Source organism: Pagrus major, chromosome 11, assembly GCF_040436345.1.
Source record: "Pagrus major chromosome 11, Pma_NU_1.0".
Lineage (NCBI taxonomy): Eukaryota > Metazoa > Chordata > Actinopteri > Spariformes > Sparidae > Pagrus > Pagrus major.
This window is the reverse complement of record NC_133225.1, coordinates 21,891,855-21,916,259: the sequence shown is the minus strand read 5'-3', so window position 1 is coordinate 21,916,259 and position 24,405 is coordinate 21,891,855. Positions and strand designations below refer to the sequence as shown.

At 40.9% G+C, this 24,405-nt stretch overlaps 2 protein-coding genes across 6 annotated transcripts; both read right to left on the bottom strand.

Annotated features, from left to right (window-relative positions):
* Window positions 1-1,335: 1,335 nt before the first annotated feature.
* crtc1b (CREB regulated transcription coactivator 1b) lies at window positions 1,336-13,905 on the bottom strand. Of its 4 annotated transcripts, none has more exons than XM_073476702.1 (14): window positions 13,780-13,905; window positions 11,361-11,477; window positions 10,704-10,829; window positions 9,407-9,468; window positions 9,061-9,155; window positions 8,447-8,535; window positions 8,306-8,349; window positions 7,288-7,511; window positions 7,044-7,195; window positions 6,699-6,938; window positions 5,893-5,979; window positions 3,236-3,322; window positions 2,967-3,141; window positions 1,336-1,638 (listed from the first exon to the last, which is right to left on the bottom strand). In XM_073476702.1, the coding sequence occupies exons 1-14, from the start codon at window positions 13,903-13,905 to the stop codon at window positions 1,427-1,429; spliced, it is 1,836 nt and encodes a 611-aa protein (XP_073332803.1). In that variant the 3' UTR covers window positions 1,336-1,426. The 4 variants fall into 4 exon arrangements, with proteins under 4 accessions (XP_073332803.1, XP_073332804.1, XP_073332805.1 ...); XM_073476703.1 differs by having other exon boundaries at window positions 8,447-8,520; XM_073476705.1 differs by lacking the exon at window positions 1,336-1,638 and adding an exon at window positions 2,272-2,427 and having other exon boundaries at window positions 8,447-8,520.
* A 3,935-nt stretch (window positions 13,906-17,840) lies between these two features.
* Window positions 17,841-24,096, bottom strand: klhl26 (kelch-like family member 26). 2 transcript variants are annotated; one of them, XM_073476058.1, is made up of 3 exons: window positions 24,011-24,096; window positions 21,844-22,026; window positions 17,841-21,196 (listed from the first exon to the last, which is right to left on the bottom strand). In XM_073476058.1, exons 1-3 carry the CDS (start codon window positions 24,058-24,060, stop codon window positions 19,615-19,617), a joined length of 1,815 nt encoding a protein of 604 aa, XP_073332159.1. In that variant the 5' UTR covers window positions 24,061-24,096; the 3' UTR covers window positions 17,841-19,614. The 2 variants fall into 2 exon arrangements, with proteins under 2 accessions (XP_073332159.1, XP_073332160.1); XM_073476059.1 differs by lacking the exon at window positions 21,844-22,026 and having other exon boundaries at window positions 24,011-24,076.
* Between the last annotated feature and the right edge of the window lie 309 nt (window positions 24,097-24,405).

Sequence of the window (24,405 nt, the reverse complement as noted above, 5' to 3'; positions counted from 1 at the left end):
TCCTTCTAAAAACACCTCACACCCGTCCTTTTGATTTTTTTTGTTTTGTTTTTAAGCCCCACTTTAAAAACATCAACAATTTGGCTATAAACTGTACCGATACAAAATACAGTACATTGATTTGTCAAACCTTACACAACATAACCACAAATATCACTGACCAAAAGTTAAGTTCCTCTGAAATACAAGAAAATGTTACAATAAGTTACGAAAATACGTTGTCACGTTAGACACTTAAGTAGAACAGTAGAATACTCATGTAAGGCAAAATCAGGTGATTTCACAGTGACGACTTAAAAAGATTTAAGATTTTAGTGTTTAAAAACAGACGGCTTCCTTCACCGAAAAGAAGCTCAGTCTGGATATATATATTGGCTTTTCACTGGCAGAAAATTAATTTGGACGTGTTTTGTCTTGCTTTCTACTTTAATAGAAATACCTGATGATTTTCTCAGAAAAAGTTAATTCAAGTGGCGTAAAACCAACCCATTTCTGGAGCATGCAGCATTTCCTGGAGCTGTGCTAAAAACTAGGATATTTTGATTTGACCGCTGGGCTGCAGCATGGCAACGTCTACCACGTCCTACGTCAGAAAATGGCACATCGAACACACACAAGAGCAACTATGGGGAGGTTTTGCACTCCTTCATTAACCAAGTAGCTTAACAAACACATATATAAATATGTTAGTAATCAATAAATAGACACAAATTACATCAGTGCAATTTTACACTATGCCTACAGAGAGCATTTTGGCATCAAATTTAAATTATGAAATGGAATATAAAATCTTTAACTAAATAAATAAATAGAACATATAAATACATAAAGCATCAACACATACAGTACATGATGAAAAGAACATTTGGTTGTCAAAAATAAAGCTTTGAGTGTGAAATAGAAAGCCGTTACGGCATGATGGGAAAACCGATCATTTGATTGCAGGGTACAAGCAAACCGGCTGTGGTGGTATTTTTCTTTTTTTGTTTTTTTTTTTAAGCACAGCCGTTATAACGGGAACGGTTTAGCCCAATGTCCTAGCAGCTTCCTGCTACGAGCAAATATCAACAAAACAAATATTAAAGTGGATATGAAAAGAAAAAAAAAAGTCAAATGTGCGTTTTTTTGGAATATATGTGGCATGTAATGGTACACTGTAAACACAGCAGGCTAGCGAAAGCGCTGAGCGACCAATCTCATTCAAAACGACAGCAAGGCCATTCCCCTGCAAGCCACTGGATGTCTTTTTCCCTGTTGTCTTTTGGTGGCGCATCGTTTCAAAGGGCTTCACGGAGTCGAGGGCGAGGTCGGACAGCTGGACGGCCATGCAACGAGGGAGAGGGTTCATCCTGCCCTTTGATTCTCTCCATTCACAAGTTAGTGTGTTTTTTTTCTTCTTGTTCTCGGCCATAGTCAGCTTCTCGCATTACAGCCTGTCCATCCTGAACGTGTCCTCGGTGGCAGGGTCTGCCAGCACCATATCGGGGTCGTTGAGCATGTGCAGTCCGTCCAGCGTGAGCGGGTCGATCTTCAGCTCGTCCAGAGGAAACTGAGAGTCTGCATCGAAGCTGACGTCACCGACACCCGCCAGAGAGTTAGTCAGCTCTTTGGAGAGGCTCGGCGGAGACTCCCCTGTGACTGAGATACGTGACATCAGAGAAACAAGTGAGTACTGACATACAATACCAAAAACTCTTGGTACGATATTGTCAGGATAAATAATTCTTGATATGATATTTATCACGACATGCACAGTTGTACATTAGACTACCAGGGCACCCGCAGGGGTGTGGCACAGGAGGACAGCCAAGAACAGGCACTCAGCCGATGTCTCACTCTAGTTGTTCAGCGAACGACCAGGGCCACGAAAATCTCTGTCAGTGTAACTGACACGTTATTCTTCCCTGATAATTCAGTGGTTGTCTGGTGTCAGTGAGTTGACATCATGTTTTTCATGTAGTTGGTTTGTGAAAACAAACAACCAGCGGTTGAGCTGATGCAGCAGATTGCGAACTGAGATTCCCTGCCGGTAAACACACCGACTGGCTGTCACAGCTGTAGTGTCTCTGGGCTCATTAGGTGAAGCAGCCCAGTGGCAGCCCGCCATGCGGACAGCCGGCCTGTTTGCTCCATCTGACGAGTCTAGAGACACTACACGAGCGGCTCCGGAGGATGAGTGATCCTGACAGGAGCAGGAGAGAAGCCTAAAAGGATGGTGTAAAGAGGCCGGAGTGTTACTACAGTTCAAACACTGCCGAAAACAGACATTACCAGAGCTACTGTGTGAGCGGGGGTGTTCCGGCATAGAGAACGCAACCAATGAACCCAACCAATCAGAGGTGGAGTAGGGCGGGTCTTATGAGAGCTCAGGTGTGACCGATAATAACAGGGGTCTGGTCTTCTTAAGCAGTATGATTGCACCCTCTGCTGTTTAAACAGAACAATACAATGACAAGGAGAGAGAGCAGAATGCATTTATACTGATTTCCCACGTTAGATCCACGAACTTAACGGGCAAAATAACCGTCACAGTCCCGCGATGGTATCGCAGCATTTTCTTTTGCGATATCAAAAAAATTCCTAATCTTAATCTAGTTAGCACATGCGTTTGTGTTGCGATCTCCAGAGCACAAGTTCATTATTTTGATAGAGAAATGTACACAAATTAACCCGCTATCATTAGAAAACTAGCTTTGTTATCTCGAGATGAAATAATTCAGTGATTAGCGTAACTAAAAAAAGTTATTTGAAGCACGTTCTTGACTTCCCTAAACAAGAGCTTTGCTTGTGCTTGAAGGAGAAGAGACTAGAGGCTAATTTCACCCTGTCAAAGCAGTGAAACTCAACATTATCTGCATATTATTGGCAAAAAAACAACCAAAAAATAATGTGTATGATACAGCTAAAAGCCGACATGAGTGTAATAATGTAAAAGTGTATCTGATGGACGTTCACGGTGTGGCTACCTGTTAGGATGATGTTGGGGATGTTGCCATGGTTACTGTAGCCGAGCTGCTGCGAGTCCTGTAGGCTGCTCCCGGTGAGGCCCATCATGGCTGCCTGCGTGTAGTTGAGGGTGGAGCACTGGTTGTAAAGGCTGGTGGAGCTGATGGGGTTTTCGATCATGTTGAACTGCTCCAGCTAAAAAGGTACAGAGATGTAACCCAGCATAAAGTCAGGGACTGTCTGAGGAGCACATTTCTGTCATTTCTGTGTATTGTGTGTGTGTGTTCACCTGGTGAGAGAGGGCATTGGTCTGCCTCAATGCCAACTGCTGATCGTAGAAGGAGTCACCGAATATGCTGCCCACCACAGGGATGTGCTGGGGGAAGAAAAAGAAGCCATAAAAAAGTCAGTGCACATGTAAAGGAAGCAGATACACTTAAAAGAACAAAATCAGCCAGAAGGCAAGTTATCCGCGCCCACAAGCAGACATTTCAGCGATGGAATAACAGAAAACACAAGCGAAACACAAAATCACACAGCTGTGGGTCAGAGCGGTGACCAAAGCAAATGGTTCTCATGACGAGGGCTGAGGCAGTTCAGAGTCAAAAAGAGGAGAAAAAAATTATGTTCTTTAATTTAATTTGGCAGACATCTAATTATTTCGTCATGACAAAAAAAAAAAAAAAAATCCAAAAAACTAAGACATGAAATGACAGTATGGACATGACGTGGTTGCAGTGATGTGTTGACTGCAGCAGCCCTGTTCACTATGACACAAACAGAGAAAGGAGAATTCTGGTTTTCATCAACATGAGTGATATTCTGATATTTTTGTCTCTTATGACTACTGATAAAGAAAACTCTTAACCCACGTGGACTCCAGTATGAGCTTCCAAACAGCTTCAATTACACAGAAATCATCAACACGTTTCTACGTAACTGCCTGCTGTATTGGATCTACAGATGCAAATTTTAATCAATTTCTTTCTTTGATAGTTGGCGGCCTTAACAATAGAGTGCTGGTTAATCGTTTAGAATAAATGAAGTATGTTAAATGTTTTTCCATTTAAAAACCATCAGCCAAAAGCAAGTAGGAGGGCATCACAGGAACTTGATGGTTTTTTCTATTTACTACTTTTTCTAAAGAGAATGTTTATCTTGGTACTAAAACTTTCTTCTCATTGAGTATGTAGTTTTATAGCAGGCTAAAAATGCCTTTGAAGCAGTTATTTTTTCTGTTTTCATGGTAACGAAGATTATATTGAATGTTGTTTTATAAATTTGCAGGATTTAATTTGTGCTCATTCACAGGGACGTGTGATGAAGGCCTGAATGGCTTTAAAACAGTTTTTAGTTATTCATTTATAACAAAAGGGAGTTAATAATAACAACAAATAATAAAAATAAATAAAATATCGTTTACTGGCCAAATTGTTATTTTATACATCGGAATTGGGTGAGAATTTCCATATTGTTGCATCACTATTTTCTAATTAAATACATTTTCTCATGCCAGTATTCACATTTTATTTTGATAAAATGATTACGTTTTTTTGGGAAACATTTCTCATTGTTAGGTCTTAAATCTCTACAATGGGGGTTAAATGTCATTGACACAATTGACAAAAAGTATGAGAACAGCGTCGAGGTTGACAAATACTGGAATTTCCCTTTAACAGTTTTATGCGATGCGAAAAGCACTAGAATTTTGTGGCATTTTCTTTAGTGGTGAAGTCCCAGTCAAACCGTTTCTAACATCATTTCTTGAGTCACAGATGCACCAGAGACGACTTATTCAGTGTAAGAAAGCCCAGAATTTAGATTTATATTTGACCAGTGTCTTTAAAATCTGCTTTCTCCCTTTTTGATTTCCTTTTGATAGACCATATTACTTAGCTCATTCTCATCATAAAAAGTTCCCTGTAGAGTTTATGACCTCTAGTAGAACTATGAAATTTTCAGTTTTTGCTTCTGGCCGTTTCCCATGAAGTGCACCTTGAAAAACACTAAACACAAAGTTCTTGCAGCTGACTTTGCCTTTCTGCCAAATATTTTACTGAAAACATGATAAAGCCTGATGACTTTTCCACAGCAGAGAGTGATATATTTAGTCTGTGTAGGCAGAGTTTAGCTCTAATGAGAGTTCTTGACTCACGAAAGACAAAATGTCATTAAAAACTCTGACGGATGATAATTAAGTCTCACAGTAGCCCAAAATAAACAGTTTACGGGCAAGAGCATAATACCAATTTGTCAAAAGATGTCCTGTCGATTGGCATTTAGGAATTAGGGATGGGCATGTGTACTCTAGTATTCGAGTAGTCTATTTGGACGCAAGTATTAGTTTATTCAATTGTGCAGTACAAGCTATGCAATGTTGCACCACTTGTGCATTTAGGCAGGTTATCCCCAATTCAAACCCACATTTTCCCTTTGGTGTTAATTGTGGACCCTATTCTTACATCAGATCTTTTTTGGCAAATACTGTACTCAATAATATTTTAATGCGAGTATAATCAATTATGAAAATTACTCAAAATGTATTGTGTAATATTATTTTTCTGTAATAACCAGAGAGAACATTATAAGTCTGTTTGTCTATTCATGTGAGCTCGAAACAGGAGCAAACAACCAGAGTCCTCTTCATGAAAGTGCAGCTCATCCACATCAGACAAGTGTCTGTTTGCTGCATTCTAAAAAGATGTTATAGATATTTTAAGACAACAATCTGTCAGGGCCTCCGTCAGCAAACTATCGGCGTGTTGTCATGCACACAGTGAACAGTGACAGCGGTGATGAAGAAATGAGTTATGCAGCTGTTGACACCATGAGAGGTTAACTGCTGATACAGAGAATGACAAGCAGCCTATCTCATCTACAATTAGCTTTCCCCCAGGCGCAAAGCCCTTCCCCAAACAGCAGCTAGCTCGGTGGGTGGGCCCTTACTTGAGGCGAGCCGCCGGGGGAGAAGCCTTGATTGGAGACTGGGGAGGTTGGAGACTGAGTGGCTGGTGAGCCAGTCTGATTGCGGTACTGTTGGAGGGAAGAGGGTTAGCTAGCACTAAGCTTCATGCCTGTCACACACAAATCTCAAAGGATGGGATGTAAGATGAGCCTCGGATCTGCTCACTGGGTTTCATGTGTACAGGAAGGAAATATCACCAATTAACACCCGATAAACTGTTGCTGGCTGGTTCGTCTACACTACTGGAAAATGTCATTTTTCTGGAATAGTAACATCTGGCACTACTTGAGTAAAATGTTTAAGTACTTGCTGGTTCATAGAGAACAGTCGAAAGTGTATTTCTGTATCTTATAAGCTTACATCAGCCAATTTCTCGCTTTAAATGTGCACACACATTCAACCAACTACATCCAAAAAATGCCCTGACCCTCACAAAAAAAGTGCCAAATAGTAGGAAGATTTTGTCAGTTTTAAAAGAACCTGCAAGCAAAAACCTGAATATAACAAAAGTAATACATTTCAGGCATAATTGTCTGGTAGTCCAGAGTACAGAAACGTTCTTCCTAATAAAGTGGATTATTCTACATAATGGCTAATCAGTGTCAAAGCCAAGTAGTAAGCCAGTAAAAGGATGTCAAGATATTTACTGGGATGTATTCTGGGCAGTTGAAGAAGTTTCAGCACAAGCAGGTAGAAAACTGACGCTTCAGAAAAAGTAAAATGGTCCCTGTCATTTCATCAAATTGACTGTTATCCCTGCGTCTGACTAGACTTCCTGGTCACTCACCGAGCTGATGCTGATGCTGGCGGTGGTCTGGCTCTGGCTGTCTGGGGAAGGGCTGCTGGCAGTGGCTGTACCAGGGGAGGCCAGAGTTGGCAAGGTGATGAGCTGGATGCCCTGCGACAGGGCCTGCTGCTGCTTCTGGAGGTCACTGAGCAGCTGAGCCTGGGCCTGAGCCGTCAGCTGGTTGAACAGGGGGTACTGGGAGAGCTGCTGCTCCAGCGTCAGTGGCTCTGTTGACAAGGCCTGAGAAAAGACGAACACGGACTCTGTTTAGGCTAGTTACCTGTGACAAAATAGGCTTTTGTTTATTAGTCTCTCTTGCGTTGGTTGAGCAGAGCAGAGCCTTACCTGTGTGATGTTAACAGGTGAGGAGAGGGTGGGTGAAAGCTGCTGTGGGGACTGTTGGAGATGGAGGTCAGAGGTGAGTGTGAGCGGCACCACGGGTGGTTGCCGGCGCTGTGCCGTTACAGTCATGGTGGGCTGAGAGGAAGTGGAGATCCCTAGCGAGGAAGCAAATAATACGGCACATGAAAGCTCTTCAACATTCACCTGATGTACATACAGTTTTAGTGCTTTCAAATAGTATTATTACCATGGCTGGCAGCGCTGATGCCCAGGTGGGTGAGGTTGGTGGTCAGGCTGCCCGTGCTGTTGGACGAGCTGAGGGAGGGGAAGGCCACGGTGTCCTCGGGGTCCAGCGGAGTGGAAAGTGGAGGAGGGAACTGGATGTTGGTCAGATCAGGAAGTGAACCACCGGTGTTGTGTGCAGCTGGGAGCACGGACGGGTTCAACTCCTGGTCTGGTGATGGGAATATACTAAAAGACACAAGTTGGATCAGATGTGAGGAAAGCTACTGTCATATCACCTTGCAGCTGAGTTTTTCTATGACATACTGTGATCACTATGTTCCAACCTATCAAACCAGGGGGGGATGATCGAAGTGGCTAATGAGTGAAACATCTCGCTTCTTTCTCATCTCTGTTGAGGGTTTTACATGTGCAGCACCGATCAGGCAGCTGGCAAGGATCGGGAAGTGACATAGGTGCCAGTGACAAGGCAACAGGGGTTGTTTTTCATCTTTAACTGCGGTCTATCTTTCAAACTCAATGCAGACTGAACGATTTTCAAGCACGGCGTCCTTGACTTCAACCTGTGTCACAGCAAAAGGGGCAAAAATTAGCGTGTTGCACCCTGATGTTGTGTGTTCCTGTCACTGCCCATCAGAACTGAAGCCAATAAACACCCGTGACTACTGCAGAGTCGTCTGACTCAGGACTGAATGCCAATTGTTCCCTTTCCCATTGAAGGCTTAGCGGGTTAGATGATGTCGGTTTTTGGTCCGGTGTGTAAGAGGTATAACGTTGCCTTTTGGGATGTTTATCAATTTTGCCATCACCACCATAATAACCATTTCCTGAAAGACTCGAGGTGACATGTTTTATTGCCTTTCTTACACATTTCCAGTGTACCTAGACCAGCTGTCTTGTCTCTTGCACTTAAAACATAACATATTTGTGTGACTAACAGGCTGCGATACTCCTGTAGTGTTTCACTGTAAATACCACTATTACTACTACTTATAATAAAATAATATACTAAAATGACTCACTTGATTCCAGGAACATCGCATGTGTTGGCCTTTGATGAATCATCCTAAGGAGAAAACATTATCATGAGCCACAACTCTGAAGTGCTTTACATGTATCACAACAAGTGTACAAGTGTCGGCCTTCCCTTCTCCCATCAGTACCTTCTTGTCATCCCACAACTGATCCTGCGCATCCTTGTTGTCTGCATTCGACTCTGAATTCTCCGTCCCAGGCACTGTTAGCAGCAGTACTAATTAGTGAAACAGCAAGACACAGTTGCTTGCTATAACAAAATAAATAACAATTCAAATGTGCAAGAAATGAGTCATCAATATCCGAGCCAGTCAAGCAGGATATAGTGCTGTGTGCACCAGATTCCTGGGAGTCTAAAAATAGCAAGGCGACCAGCAGACAGACAGACTGAGGGGATGCCAGCCAGTGTTGGCTTCATTATATCACAGCCTCACACATAAAAAGACAAAATCCATGGATAATCAGTGAATTATTGATCCTTCTCTCTAGATCATCCTGACTCAGCTCCCCTCCGAGATGTTACTTCTCCACAGCCGACTGAGCACTCCATCAACATGCTGAAGCATTCCTCTGCCAGAGATCAGTATCCATTTACTCCATAAATATTTCATCAACAGTCTACATCTTCTTCTTTGTGACATCGACCCTTTTATGTCATTTAAGGTTTGCCGCCTGCATTAGTACACTTGCACATTAATAAATAAAAGTGTCTCTGTGTCTTTGTAACTGGATCTTCCATTACCTCGCTTAGGCTGCAGCTCCTGTGATCCCCCTGCAAACACCTCCTGGGGCTTCGGATTCATGGCGCTCTGGTGTAAGGCAGAGTCCGAATTTGTCCTGTATGTGTTAGAAAGATGAGATGTCAGCAAAACCACTGCCAAATCCCCAAAACTGGTAGAGAGCCAAATGTATAGCATCACATCCATCAAGAATCACATTCAGTTACAGACCTTTATTTGCCTTCATACAGCCTTCTTTGTTTTGGCTGAGTTTGGCAACCTTGCACCAACAGTGAGTCACGTAATTTAATTTTTTGGTTCACTCTCTTACTCATTGTTTTGGCAAATTTACAAGGGGCGGTGGCTTACCTTCTCCAGCTAGTGTCTGGCGGTGGGGAGAGGTAAACTGAGCTGTAAGGACAGCTGTCAATGTGAATCTAGTTAAGGCTAATAAAGCACAGGGGATGAAAAATAGGTCTCAGCTAATCCATAGTTTCAAGCCTGTTGGTTAATTCAACCTAATAGACCTGATACATAATAAATGACCGCACACAAGTGTTATTGGGATCCAACTACTTTGAAAAGGGCTTCAGTCAGTGTCTTGTTATTGAATGGCGAGATACAGTTCTAAGAATAATCTCAACAGAAGTGTAATAATAGAGTCTATTGCTTTGTATAATTCAGTATCAGGCTCTGTGCATATGTGTCGTGAAAAAAACAATTCATTTCTTAAAAATGAATTTGGGACATGACTTGGTTTCAGCTAAAGGGTGTATTTAGTGTCATCCCTATAAACATACATCTGCATTTGAATGAAGAATCTGGAGGCAAGGGATAAGATTTGGGTTTTGGAAGCATTGGTTTCTATTTGTAGTCAGTTTGTAGTCCCAGTAGTATTGGCCAACTTCGTTTGAGCAGGCTTTGGTTGCATGCAGGTAAACAGTCCGTGTGGAGTGCAAAAGAGGCAGATCACACTGGGCAGCATGTAGCTGGAACCCATCGGCTATCGTTTGCTGACGACGTCAATAGTTCATCTCACGTATCATGTTGCAAATGGGGTTGTAAACAACAACCGGCAGAGGGAAGAGGAAGTCTTGGTCTGGATATAAGTTGGCTACACCAGCATCTCCAAAACACTGACAGTGGCCAAACTGTCATCAGACAATAGTAGATGGGTTCAGAGACTGCACTTAGTGTAATATGTGCTAACTACAGACTATGTTTCAACTCATAAAAGTGTAAGTTTCTCATGGAAAGCTTTGGCAGTTTGTTGGTTACTGACTGTTAGCTAAAACATGCTAGTCACGTTTGCCCAGACTGTACATCTAGCATCATTTTATGGCTGAATGAAAAGCCATATATCTGGATCTCGGAGCACAAATCAGTTCAAGTCTGTCTTTCTGGTTTTGTATTTCTGTTTAGAGCATTTTGGGTTCCCAGTCAATTATAGCAACACTCGAGGAGCAGTAGATCAGATGAAAACTGTGTTGACACTGTTCAAACCTACTCAGTGTTACGTCTCTAAACATGCTAAATTAATTACAACAACAGATGAAGGTGGAAGTTGTCAGAACAATGTTCAAGCAGCCTCTCAAGCCTAAAAGCTACAATGAATGCAGTCAAAACATCCTCAACATAACATGCTTCCGTGACCAAAAAAGGATATCTGGCGTCCATGTTTGTCGACTGACAGCAGCCGGCGGTGAGGAGACGTGATGCGGTTCCGGTCACGGTAAACTCGCTCCACCAGCCCGTGGTGCCTGGTTGTTCGACTGGTATCCAGCACCGAGTTCTGGAGTGAACACATCGGGTGAATGAGGCCAGCAAAAACAGCGTACTTACACAGCAAAACTAAAATGTCTTAGGATTAATGGTGTAAATGTGTTCATTTCAAAATGAGTCAAGCCATGGGCCCCCCATACTGATGCTCGAGTTGGCAAATGTATTTTAAGATGGAAAGCCATGACAAGCAATGATATAGTTTAAAATTTAGGAACCAAATTACACTGCAGGGTAGAACTGGTACATCTTGTATTACACACTTCTGGCTTCCTTTCGCTCCTGAACCATGATGAACCTGGTTGGACTGTGCAGCTCTGACCAGCAGGTCATTTTTCAGCCTTCATAGGATGAACTAAGCCTGCAGACTTTCTTCAATTCTTTTTTTAAAAAAAGTGGAATTATCTGTTTTGAGCCAATCTTTCACCAATACAACAGATAACTGCAACCTTTGTATGTCCAATAACATCACCAACAGCTAAGAAAGGTACACCGGTCGAGCACAAACCATTGATTTACCAGCCGAGAGAGGCTAAGGGCTCACCTGAAAAGGCAGGTCAATGTTGCCATTTCCAATCTGATTGACATTGGGCAGTGAGCCTCCATAGTACTGTCCACGATTCTGCCCTAGTTGCAAATACTGGGTCTTCTGTAACTGCAACTGTGCAAAGTAAAATTGCATGAAAGCATGAGTGAATGATTGATCTGATTCACAAAAAAGTGATGCTAAAAAGTGAATGATGCCTGCCAGTCCACAGTGGTGACGTGAAAGATGGATGAATCCATTAAGTGACAGATGACACATGATGAGACAGGCAGATTGTCTGCTTCATGGACAATTAGGAGGCAGACGACATCTCTCATAGCAAAGAAAAATCACATCAGCTGACACCTGACTGACAGCTGGTGTAATTAGAGTCTTTACATGTAACACACCTAGTGATTACATTAGCCACATGTCTTCATACAAAACCAGTCACAAAACTGATGCATGTAATTACAGAAACACTGTGATGCAAGTCCTCTTACACTAGGAATGAACAGAAGTCAGACTGATAATGATCGGAACAGATGCAATGGATCGATGTTTGGATGGCAACAAAAAGAAATCTGGCAGAGACCACAAGACTGACCAATTAATTATATTTCCCTGCAGTAAATGACAGTACAGCTCGGGTTTACACTGATGCAGCATGTGAGCATCATTTCCAGCAATACAGCCAACAATTAGACCAAAACGATTCCTGGCAAAAAAACCTTTCCTCTTTTCTTTTTTTGGGTTATTAGAGCTGAAACGATGTGTTGATTAGTTGATAACCAGAAAATGAATTGGCAACAATTTTTTTATAATTGATTAACTGTTTCAGTCACGTTTCAAGTAAAAACTTGTTGTTGTAATGGGCATTTTTTTGTATTTTCTGATATTTTATAGAGTAAACTATGACTGAACTATATCATTTTCATCCTCGTTTAATCAACTGATCATTTTTAGTCTTTGTTTCGTCTGTAAAGTGTTAGAAAACAATGGAGAATGCTTGTCATGATGTCTCAAATCCCACAGTAAAGTCGTAAAATTGCCCGTTTCGTCCGTCCAGTAGTCACAAAACCAAAGTAGGGTTGGAAATCTTGGGGAATTTCTTTAAATGACAGCCTGAACAATCAATAATCGGTGAAAAAGTGTTGGCTGTTTTATGAGAGTAAAAAAAAAAAAAAAAGATAAAGTGAAGTTACTTGAATGATAAACTAAGCAACACAAAATAATGACTCAATTTTCACTGCGGAGCGTACGTCTTGTCGCTATTCACCAACAAAATCCAACCATATTGATGCTACTACATGGCTATAATGTAATAATGTCAGTTTGTATAAAAGGTCTTTTAGTATCTTTTCAATCATAATTGACTCGTGTTTTCATTAAATACATTTCTCACATCAGCACTTTGTTTTATTTTGATATATCTGAGAAGAAAGTATTAGTAATTCTTAACAAGACGCTTTTTTAGGTATTTTTTGCCCGTTTCAGTTAAATTCTGACGATCAATCGACTAATGATTAATCATTAAAATCCCTCATCCAAAGATATTAATTAATATACATAACTTTAGAGTAATACATGACTTCAATAACTAATCAATCATCAAAATCATCCATTCTTTTCCATCAATGAACTAATCAATTAATTGAGTGATCATTTCAGCTCTAGACTAAACAGCAGATTAATCGATAATCAACGCTCGTTTTTGAGGTAACTTTTTACAGCGGTCGAGAGAAAGTTGTCAAAGTTATTGGATTAACGGGACCGTGCGATAACTGAGTTAAACTGTTATAAATAGGAGCACACAAGAGGCATGTGGGATTTCTTTTTAGAGCTGTATTTGTTTTCCACCAGTCCGACGTTTGCTTTTTGAAACATGTAAAAGTAGTCAGCTAATATGCTGCCGAGCTAAAATAAGGGGTTTCGTTAAGCTAGTTCTGAATGGTAAACGAGTTAAGAAAAGAAAAACACAGCTGGAAGGCTGGTTAACATCTGATTGGCTTGCAAATGCTAACTTAGCCCCCTTAAAGATATACCTGTTTATTTTTAGTTGAAAGCAGCTGACTTACCGAACATATTTTTAAACGCGTGATTAAGCGACATGTCAGACGATTTGTTTGCTAGTGCAATGACAGCAGTGACTCCTCAAAGCAGCCTCAGACAGAGCACAGGTGCACATTATTCACATCCTCAGCAGCCTAGCTAAGACAGTTAACGCAGCACACGAGTGGCTTGATGTCCCTGAATAGCGCTTCTGCCAGGCAGACTGGAAACCTCATTTGGTGGTGTTGGACTGATGCAGCTACGGACGATCATATTAACTTTAGCTTACTTAGCATCCCAACGTTCAGATTTATATCCGCAGCGTTCGTTAGCTGCCAAACAGCGATGCAACACAATGTAAACAGCCGGGGCGAGCGGGTCTTACCCGTGCGGCTCTGGTGATGTTCAAGTCTTTCATCACTTCTTCAAACGCAGCGGTCTCCTCCGCCTGTTTCTGATTATGCAAAGCGATTTTTTCGCTAAATTTGCGGGGATTGTTAGAGGACGCCATCTTTCCCTCTTCTTCTCAATGGAATGTTACGTTACACACTACGCTAGGGCCTTCTGGTGTCGTCATCACGCACGATCAGCGGCACGACGTCGGTGTGTGGATGAGCTTGCTTTTTGGCCAACAACAACCATGAGTGTGTGGCAGGGTGATTTTGAAACGAGGGACGATCTTACTTTTTTTTAAATAGTATTTTTCTAATATTTTAATACACATTTATGTATAATTACGCACATTTCTTGTTGTGAAAACCTACTAGGCAATAATAGTTAGCAGAACTCCACCAATTTGACAAATGTAAGTGTGTTTACAGGTCTTTGAAGAATACTGTCTATTTGTGAGAAAGCAGTGTAAAGTCTTTTGTGGACCCCATGGGACCTTCTGTCAGGAAAAAAAGTATTGCTGTGAATGGAGAGAGGCAAATACATGTTCGATCCTGTGTGAATTGTGCCATGAATCACACATATGATGTTTGTCAATTTAAAAGATCATTTTTCAAGTCAGGAAAGTCACTGTTTGTCGTTATTGAAGTAAAATATAATCTAGTTTTGTGTTAAACCGCTCAGTGAACTGCATCGTCTCGTTAAACATCCCGTATGTAACCAACACCAATGGGAAAGGTACTATAGAAATTGAAAATCACAATAAACTTGGTCATATTGACAACTGCAGTTATGAAAGGAGAGTCTGTTAGTTCTATGAGCTGCTAATAAAAAGGACCAGCTCTACATTTTTTAAGTTACGGGTTTCAGTGACCGTTCAATGAGACAACATCACTAACGTGACTGATGGCTATGTAGGCTTTCTAATATTTTATTTTCTAATATTTCATTAATTTTATGACAAACTGAGACTTTCTTGACTTGGAAAACTATCTTTTAAATTGACAATCATATGTGTGATTCATGACAAAATTCAAAAGGGATCAAAAAATGATTTGTCTCTCTCCATTCACTAAAATACGAAGTTTTTCTGAAATAAGGTCCCATGAGGTCCGCTGGAAGGTGTGATGAGCCGCCAGTGATGTCACTCAATGGCTATATGGCATTGTGGGTAATGTTGGCTCCAGGTTTTGAAAGGAGTCAGCTGGTCTGAATAAAAGTCCTTAAACCTTTGTTGGACTCATTTTGGACAATTTAAGAACCTTTTTTATTCCAGACATTCTTTCCCTTTTCAAAAACTGCCGCCTTCATTTCCCATAATGCATCACGAGTGACATCACGAGAGGCAATAGAATGGTGTAGCCATGACAAATTTTTGTAGGCTAACCTGAAAGATATCATCGCCCTGGTTCCCTCGACAAAAAGCCTAAGGGATTTTTTAGTTGGATTTTGGAATATCGCTAGAAATAAGCCCTCTGACAAACACAAGTTCATGACACTTACATATTTTATTCAGCAAGATAATCTTCACAGATGTACACCACTTTTGTGATTTTCGAAGCGTAAATTAAACTGCTAGAATTAAAAAGCTAACATTAGGCTATAAACAGACTCCACCAAGGTCGCGTGATTTAAACGTCACCACCACTAAGCATCTTATTACACAATTATTATACATGTTTCCTGTAAATTGATCTACAAGTTGTAAAGTTAGAGTGAGAATTATTGCCTGTAAAGACGGACTAGTGAGTAGATGAGACTGTGTTCGGTGTGATGATGTTTAATGTCCCTGACAACTTCTGTAGTCTCATTTAGCCACTTGTTAGCAAACGCCGTTTTAAAGACACGTGAGCGATTTATTATTAAATTGTGGGGCATTTAATGATGTATTTTATATCACAGAACAAAATGTGTAAATATCTTAAGCTTGTGGTGACCACAGACCTTATTTCAGGCATATGAACGAAAATCAATTCAAAAACCTCATAGACTTTGAGACGAGGGAACTGGATGTGCAAAAATGCTAACTGATTACCGGGTTTTAGGACTACAAACTACACCACTCTATTATGGATAATTCAAAAACAAAATCGAAACAGCAGAACCAGAGAAATTACTTTTTTTAATCCAGGCATTCTTCTTCGTTTTCAAAAACTGGCACCTACTTTTCCCACAATGGACTGAGTGACATCACTAGATGCAATTTTGAGAATACATGCAGCTTCCACCAAAGGCTTTTATAGTACTTTTTCCACATATGCAGTTGTACTCTCCAACATCTATAAACACACTTTAATGTGTTATATTCTTGGAGTTACCCTTTAAAGGCCACTGGGAGGAAGATTCTCCTGTGGTGCAACTTGATGGTGTTATTTTGTTCTTCTCTCACATTTCCACCAGAGATAAAGTCCACCAACACAACATACATCTAAATCCTATTTATTTATTTATTGGACTTCTTATTAACAGCATAAACACTTGTAATTTAATTTTAGGCAATCTAGATTTTAGTATAACAGAGTTTCTAAAACAGCAACAGTTTTCACGCTGTTGCAAAGTTGTGCAAAATTTATGTAACACTGATCAAGAGAAAGTAATGATCTGAAAAATGTCAGACAGCTATAAATACTTAATATTGCCTTTTGAAAAACAGCATATTGCAACTCGCAGCACTGAATCAAATTCCTCAGGGACATATTTTATTTAAAGGAGTTAAATAATATAATAATAATAGTGGTTAAGGCACAGACCAGATAACCACAAACCCCTCAGTTCAGTTCTGTCGCACATCATACCCCTTTCCTCTCCCCTTCTTTCCTGTTTGTCCCTCACATTATCACTATCTGATAAAAGCAACCTAACTAAGCAAATCATTTCAAATTCATTAAAGAATCTGAATGTCTATGCAGGTTCTCAGTCATTCAGGTTCTGGTATATCTAAGGGCTAAATTAAGGGAATTGCAGGTTCACTTTTCATCCATTAAATAAGAATCTAGATGGTAAAGGTAAAACAATCGCATCACAGAATGTGAGTGGCAATTTGGACAACTATTATTGTATTGTTTTCCGAAAGGATAATAGCTGAACTTTGACAACTAATAAATGTGTAAGAACATAGCCCAAACTTAATTTATTTATGAAAACCACCACAGCAATTAAATAAGTGACACCACAACTCTAATTTTACTTGCAATTATTACACTTTATTTATTATTGATGATTTATGATGTCTTATTCGAAAACTTGTCCGATATTTTCTTGCGATTTATAACCATGGAAGCGAGGAGGTGGTGTGACTCGGGCATCACTTTGCGATGCTCCAGCAATTAAATAATTTACTTGTGTCAGATATTTTGTCATTGAAATCTGTATACTTTTGATTTCTGTATAATTTCGTTGGTCTATTCTGTACACATGTGTACATCTATTGCATGTCTGTGTGTCCTGGGAGAGGGATCCCTCTCTGTGGCTCTTCCTGTGGTTTCTTTTTTTTTTTAAACTTTTGGTTGGAAAGAAGATATTTTAAGGCATCAACTTGGTTTTTATGAATTTTGACATACACTTTTATTACTCGAAGGCATTTTAAAGACCAAATGATTAATGGATCAGATTGATAATGAAATGATTGTTAGTTACAGCCCCAAGGAATAGAAATATTAGAATTCTTATAGAGAGCTGAAGTCAACAAGACCACGTCACTAATGCGACTATTGGCTGTTTAGTCTTTATAATTATGTATTTTCACAGTCTTATATTTCATTAGTTTTATGACAAACTGAGACTTTCTCAAGATGAAAGAAAAAATCTTTTAAATTGACAGACATCATACAGGAACAAAACATTTGTCCCTCTCCATTCACTACCATACAAATTTCTACTGAAAAAAGGTCCCACGGAGCAAACTGGTAGAGGCGTGACTTCAGCGCTCTATTAGATAAAACTGCACAGTAATTCTCCCTTAAAGTGTCTGTGGAAGCAGCACAACCTTTTGTTGAACAAGGCAGTGCTTCAGCTGATCAAAATATCGAAATAAAAACATAAAAAGCACCTGAGGGGTATTTTTAAAACATGATACACCTTTAATAAAGGATGCACGTAAAGCTACACAAATGTCTACATTCCCCTTTGACAACAGCAGTTAACTTCATATTGCACTTTAACGAGATATCATGTGCTTTTACTGGTACAGGTAAAACAATACAAACACACTAAGGCAAACAGGAGACAGTTTTAAAACAGACACTCCTCGCCATCATATAGATGGTGACATTTAAAAGGAAGAACAAGAACTTTAAGCCTGCTTCTTCCTTATACACATATAAAGTACATCAGCAGCAGAATCAGATGTCTCACAAGTACTGCTTTGAAAAGTGCAGTAATGCAGTCAAAATAAAAACACGAGCCGGTGTCAAACATGGCAAATGGCCAGTTTAAGCATTTTTTCAGGGGAGATTCGATTTTTTGAGGATTTGAGTAATAGTTTCAACATTAAATGTGCATTAATAAATATCCCCTTAATGTGTGTGGACAAAAGCATGTGTGGTACACAAGATGTAGCACTTCATTAAGATAACGAGCAGCACACACACGTCATTCCAACCGACACACATAAAGGCTGTAGCTGCCATAAGAGATCCACATGTGTTTGTTATGTTGACTCAGAGAACAATTAGTGTGTCAGTGGGGGTGTCAGCTCAGGAAACACAAGGGCAGTCACAATAATAAAAAAATCGTTAACAGCCACATGCTAACTGATTCAAGTTGAAACACAACCACTACTCGTGTCCATTTGTGCAATCATTACTGTGCATTGATATGTGGTTTGTTGATTATTGAATTGGAGACGTACAACATTTTCAGTAGCTTGGCTGTTTGAATAATAAAATAACAAACAAAATATTACTAGATAAAAAGAAGCAAACAAACAAGAATAAAACTTTCACAACTGTACAATCAAAAGGTCTTACATTATAAAGGTGGAGTCTGTTAACACCTTTGCAAACACAAAATTTAAAAAACTGAGATTTTGAGAGTCAGTTTGTGCTGTCTGTAACTTAAGCCCTTGACTGGTAAAACTACAACACTTTAGCCTGAATTAGTCTTCTTCAAATTAGAGCATGGCCGATACTAAATTTTTCGGGCCGCTTCCGATACTGACATTAGGGAGTGAAAAATTAAGATATCGGTATATCGGCCAATATAAAAATAATTTTGAATGGTCCTTCACAACACTTGTGACGAAGGTATGTAATGGAAGCAGGATATTTTACAGTGTAACAGTAAACCTCATATCTAAAATGACATCAGTGCACTGAAACAGTGAACTTATTAAATTAATAATATATATAGGCCAACAGATATATCGGTCGGGCTCTACTTCAAGAGGTGTTTTATATTTAGGTAATTATAGTCGTCAGGAAGAGAATTAGATCTTTATGGCATTTGGGGATTATAAATCACAGAATCAGAGAATTCAAACAGGAAATAACTCAAACTCAACCTGTAAAATTGTGTTGGTCGAATACTTACAAACTATCATTTAAAAGCTTGAATCAGTATCAAATAAATGTCTCAATATCAAGAGTTTCTACATAAAATCAAAAACTGATGACAGTTTGCCTGTTAATTAGACACGTCTTGCCAAAAACAAGACAAGGATAGAAAATAATACTTCTTAGTCGCTTTTTAGGTCATTTCCTCAAACACACACACACACACACACACACACACACACACACAGTAGCTTACATAATATTCACACCTTGTGTTGACTCAGTTGTCTGCACAAAGCACAAATGGAATAAAATCTTCACAGTCACAGGTCAGATGGTTAGCGTTGTGTGGTGTTTTGTGGAATTATAATTGGTGTACAGGCGATGCCAGCAAAGGATTCTGGGAAGTGCAAATCCCTCTCCCACTCATCTGTCTCTGTGTTGTACACCTGCACGATGCTTGTAACATTGTTCAGGTGCCAGTTGTAACCACCTACGATGTAGATCTTCCTGTCCAGTAGACAGCAGCCGGCCTCGGACTGCCCTGCTCTCATGGGACTGACGGTGGTCCACTGGTCGTTCTCTGGAATGTAATACTCGACAGCAAGCACGTCAAAACAACGGTCCACGTGGTCCATGCGACCGCCCAGAGCATAAACTCGATCCCTGGTGCTGATCATGGCATGCAACACTCTGGGTTCATTCATCGGCGCTCTGAAGTCCCACTGGTCTGAAGCTGGGTCGTAGCAGTGGAGGGTTTTCTTGTCATCCAACGAGACGCCATAACCTCCCGAGATATACAGCTTTTCTGCACAGGGAGTTCCTGCATGACCCCAAATCCTGCGTTTTAATGGTTCCACATAAGTCCACTCGTTCTTCTTTGGGCAATAACACTCTACAGAGGACAAACTGCCAGATCGATTGCGCCCTCCTGTGGCGTACAGCTGTCCATTCAGCACGTTGAGCTGAAACTGGATACGAGCCTCCTGCAGGGCCTGGATCCTTAGCCACTGGCTCAGATGCGGGTCATAGCGATAACAGCTGTCTACTGCTCCCTCGCCACTGCGGTACTGTAAGTGCTGTCCACCAACTATGTACACAAAGTTATCAAGTACAGCAACACAAGCGTGGCTGCACCCTGACTCCATCTCTGTCAGCTCTTTGAACTGGCGGGAAGCGATGTCAGGGAGATGGTACACTTTGGTGCTCACTGTGCGGTCGTTGTCAGTGTAGGGCGTCCCGCCAAAAGTGATAAGTGACTTGACGTCAGAACGTATGACTGTCCGGGAAGACTGCATCTCATGCTGTCGGAAGGGAAGAATCTGGTAATTGAAGGCCTCGAGGAGATACTGGCGGCACAGCACATCCTCCACCATGATGTCCACCGTCTGGACGCTGTCCACCAGCTCTGAGGAGCGCATGAGCGGGAAGCGCACGTGGCACAGGACACTGCTGGCTTGAGCCCGACGAGAGTCGTCGTACTGGAGCCATCTGATGGCGGCGTGGAAGAGGTCGATCTCGCTACAGTTCTTGAGTTTGTTGCTCTGGAGAAAGAAAACGAGGCGCTCCATGGGGATGTGCAGAAAGTCCTCCTCCTCTGCAATCTGGAGGAAGTGACGGAAGGTGAAGGCATCCACTGACTCTTTGAGGGAAGACAGGCTAAAGGTGGTGGCCATCTGGCCAATGTGCAGGCAGGTCTCCACACTCATCGCTGACTTGAGGAACTCCTCGCAGAGCTCCACGACTGGGACCATCTGCAGAAACACAGCTGCCCCGAGAACATCCTGAATACAGTCCAGGTCTAAAGTGACTTCGGCACTGTAGGCAAAGTCAATAATATGTTTCAGCCCACGGGCAGACAAACCCTTCAGCTCAATGGTATCTTGATTTGACTCCCTCATGCCTCCGGTAAACATTGCTCTGTAACACAAGAACGAGTCAGTAAACCACATGATGTTTTCAGTCTCTTTAAATGAAAGGCACCGATTTAAATTTCCATGAATTTTGTTTTACTTTCTAAAAATAAGTCAGAGCACTTGTATGATGTGAAGAAGCTTTCTTCTTTCTGGATTAATGTTTTGGATAAAGGTCTGGTGTCCATGTTATGATGAACTGCAAACTACCATTTAATGAGAATAGTGTGCAAAAGAGTATATTTGTCCACATTTTTATGTCACTCATTTGTACATTTATCTAATTCATATTTCATGATTTATCATTTCAAAACGTCCTCACTTTCCATCTATGCAATACGCCTTTCCCCTTTTAGTCAGTAAGTAAATTTAGTAAGAGCTCTGTAAATATAAATTCAGTGAAGTACAATGGCTCAGATCAAAGACAAAATGAGAGAAAACAAGCCGAAGTGAGTGCATCACTTTGCATTTGGTTTCACATTTCTCCCTGCTTTATCTTCCTCTCCCAACCGAATTGTTTTGAAAGTAGTTGATCTGTGACCTGCAGCTTACTAGCAGTGCACTCAGTGTAAATTGCTCCGGGTAAGAGCATCAGCTAAGTGCTTCCAATTTAAAATGTAAATAGCAGTGAGAAGTCTTGTGATTCAGACTAACCTGAAGTAATCACTACAGGCGGCCAGCACAGCTTTGTGGACCTGGAAGCGCTCTTCATTGATGGCCAGCACGACGTCAAGAAGTTGACCCTGAGCCCGCAAGACCGACAAGCCCTGGAGCAGGGTGGCACTGTGGCTTGGGGCCGAGAATGTACAGCGCAGGGTGCTATTCTTGTTAGCCATACTGGAAAGAAAAACAAGGCCTTGACACAAGCAGTGAATCAAGGGAGCCTACACTTCTTTCAAATAAAACTCACTGTTTTTATCCATGGCTATTTTTAATATTATGTATGCTGCAGGAAGCTCTAGTATTCTGGCCAAGCAGGCTGTAGCTCAAGAATATTAAAATGTGATCTAATGTCTGGTGTAGATGCACACAGGAATACTGTAATGGAAATGTAATCTAATCTGCTACAGTCAGAGGGGGGATGCAGTCTGTAGTGTACAGGGTCTTTGCATTAGTGAGAGTGCATCTTTGCACAGGAAAAAAACAACAGTGCAATTAGAAGTTGACTGCTGGTGGATTTTATAAAGGCCAATATAATAATAATAATAATAGTTTGGAGGAGGAAAAATACAATAGCTGATTGTGATGTATGTGAATGTGTGTGTGCATGGATAGAGGGGAGGTGGTGAGACAAACAGCCAGGACTCAGTAGTACTACACACAACCAGCAGGCTGCCATCTTGAGAATAAATGAACAATCTGCCTTAATTAGAAACTGGATAACCGGAGAACTGAACCTCTAACTCAAAATAATATACCTAAATTAATATATTAATCCACCGGCCAATAGGGATAGGACAATATATTGGTTTGGCAAAAGATGCTCTAGACGAATTCCCCTGAAAATTTGACTTACACAGTTTAAATGTGTACAGATTTTAAGGAGCCATAGTTGTGTCCTTCCCTTAAATATCTTAAATCCAGAACTACAGAAACACATTATAATGATGACACATGGTCAAGTTGAAGTCTGCGTATAATTATGAGTTATTACATGCAGTTTTCATAATTATCTATACCTTAAAGATCCACTATGAGTACCAACTTTGTTGTATGAAAGGATAGGGTAGAATTGCACTAATTCAACTAATTAACTAATTTAATAGGAAGTGTGTTTTGAGCCAGTAATTACTGGTGTCACAAAATATCTTGATGAGGAGCTCCAAAAAGAGTGGTCATCTCATATGCGGGCCAATATGGTAATCTGTCCACAAGAAAGCCACAGGTTTTTTTTTTTAACTGCAAAGTGTCCTGCTCTGTACATATCTTGGTTACAGTTGTCTTTTTTTACTGCGGCTTATTGTTTGCCTTTATTAAATGTTTGATAACCATATTTGAGGAATTATTAACAAACCTGTAAATGCAGTTTACGTTCTGCAATTCATATACACTATACACTACTCAAAATAAGTTAGGGATATTGGGATACGGGTGCATATATCATTTAATTATTGCTGTACATTTAATTATTTTCACTTTTGACTTTCTGTCTGTCACCAGTGTACTGTGGAAACACCCTAATTGTTTTATATCAAGCATTTAAGCTAAAAAAAAAAATAAAAATCACCTATCAGTGGTGCTGTAGACACAGCTGTCATCAGTCAGTGTTGTATCTGACTTCATTCAAAATATGGTACAAGTATATAGTCAATTTACAACTTTATTTAGAAAAGTGTTGTTTTGAGGACACAACTTTCAATGTGTTTTGTTGGCTGACTGCTGCACAGAAGGCACTGTAATCATTAACAGAGACATTATGTGGGGCAGCGTTACTGCATCAGCATTGCCAAAAAGTATTGTAAATACTGAAATAGCGATTAAAAATAGGGAGAAAGCTTTACCAAACCGTCAACACATGAGTTAAACTTCATCTGCTACAAGACAGCAGACGTAGTTCGGTGTGTTTACTTCTCTAAATGGACAATTGTTACATCCTGACTTTATTTACACTGCTGGCCATCGATTTTAAAACTCAGAGTATGACTGCCTGGAGGCCCGCACAACTCCCCGGTGTTTCCTGCAGCCAAGCCGCCACGGCGGAACCTTTCAGCGGACTCGAACTGGGCTGCAGTCCCGGAGCCGTGGAGGCTTCCTATAAGGTAACACCGAGGGACTAGCCCAACACCGTGGTCACACCGCGTCCTCACCCAGCTTCACTCACCTGCTCTGTGGATGCTTCGAAGCAAAATCCCCTCCATCCGACTCCGCCATCTTCTAGCACAGAGCAACACGCATATGGCATTTTCATGAATGTTACCAGAAGGTCAACGGCACGGCTGGCCTGCTCATGGTGTGTTAGAGGTACGAAGAGAGCCTGTTTGTCAGGCACGGACTGAGAGCAGCCGTCTGTCTGGAGCTGCACGGTGTACGCGGTGATGATGACCTCTCCCACCGGCTGTTTGTTACACCTCTTTCCTCTGTACTGACCGTTCGTGACCACTGGGCGGCGCCACTGCAACATCTTCAGCTGTAGGCCACTGGTTCCTGTGGTCCTTAAAGGGTAACTCCACCATTTTTACACATTAAAGTGTGTTTACATGCTACATGTCAAGAGAG

Excerpts from the sequence above, each read along its gene's own strand:
- klhl26 (XM_073476058.1), bottom strand. The coding sequence starts at position 24,060 with ATGGCGGAGTCGGATGGAGGGGATTTTGCTTCGAAGCATCCACAGAGC. Across the intron at positions 22,027-24,010 it reads TCGAAGCATCCACAGAGCAG|TATGGCTAACAAGAATAGCA; the intron begins GTGAGTGAAGCT and ends TTTTCTTTCCAG. Across the intron at positions 21,197-21,843 it reads GCCTGTAGTGATTACTTCAG|AGCAATGTTTACCGGAGGCA; the intron begins GTTAGTCTGAAT and ends CTTGTGTTACAG.
- crtc1b (XM_073476702.1), bottom strand. The coding sequence starts at position 13,905 with ATGGCGTCCTCTAACAATCCCCGCAAATTTAGCGAAAAAATCGCTTTG. Across the intron at positions 6,939-7,043 it reads CACCTGTTAACATCACACAG|GCCTTGTCAACAGAGCCACT; the intron begins GTAAGGCTCTGC and ends GTCTTTTCTCAG. Across the intron at positions 3,323-5,892 it reads CCCCCGGCGGCTCGCCTCAA|CACATCCCTGTGGTGGGCAG; the intron begins GTAAGGGCCCAC and ends TTCTTCCCCCAG.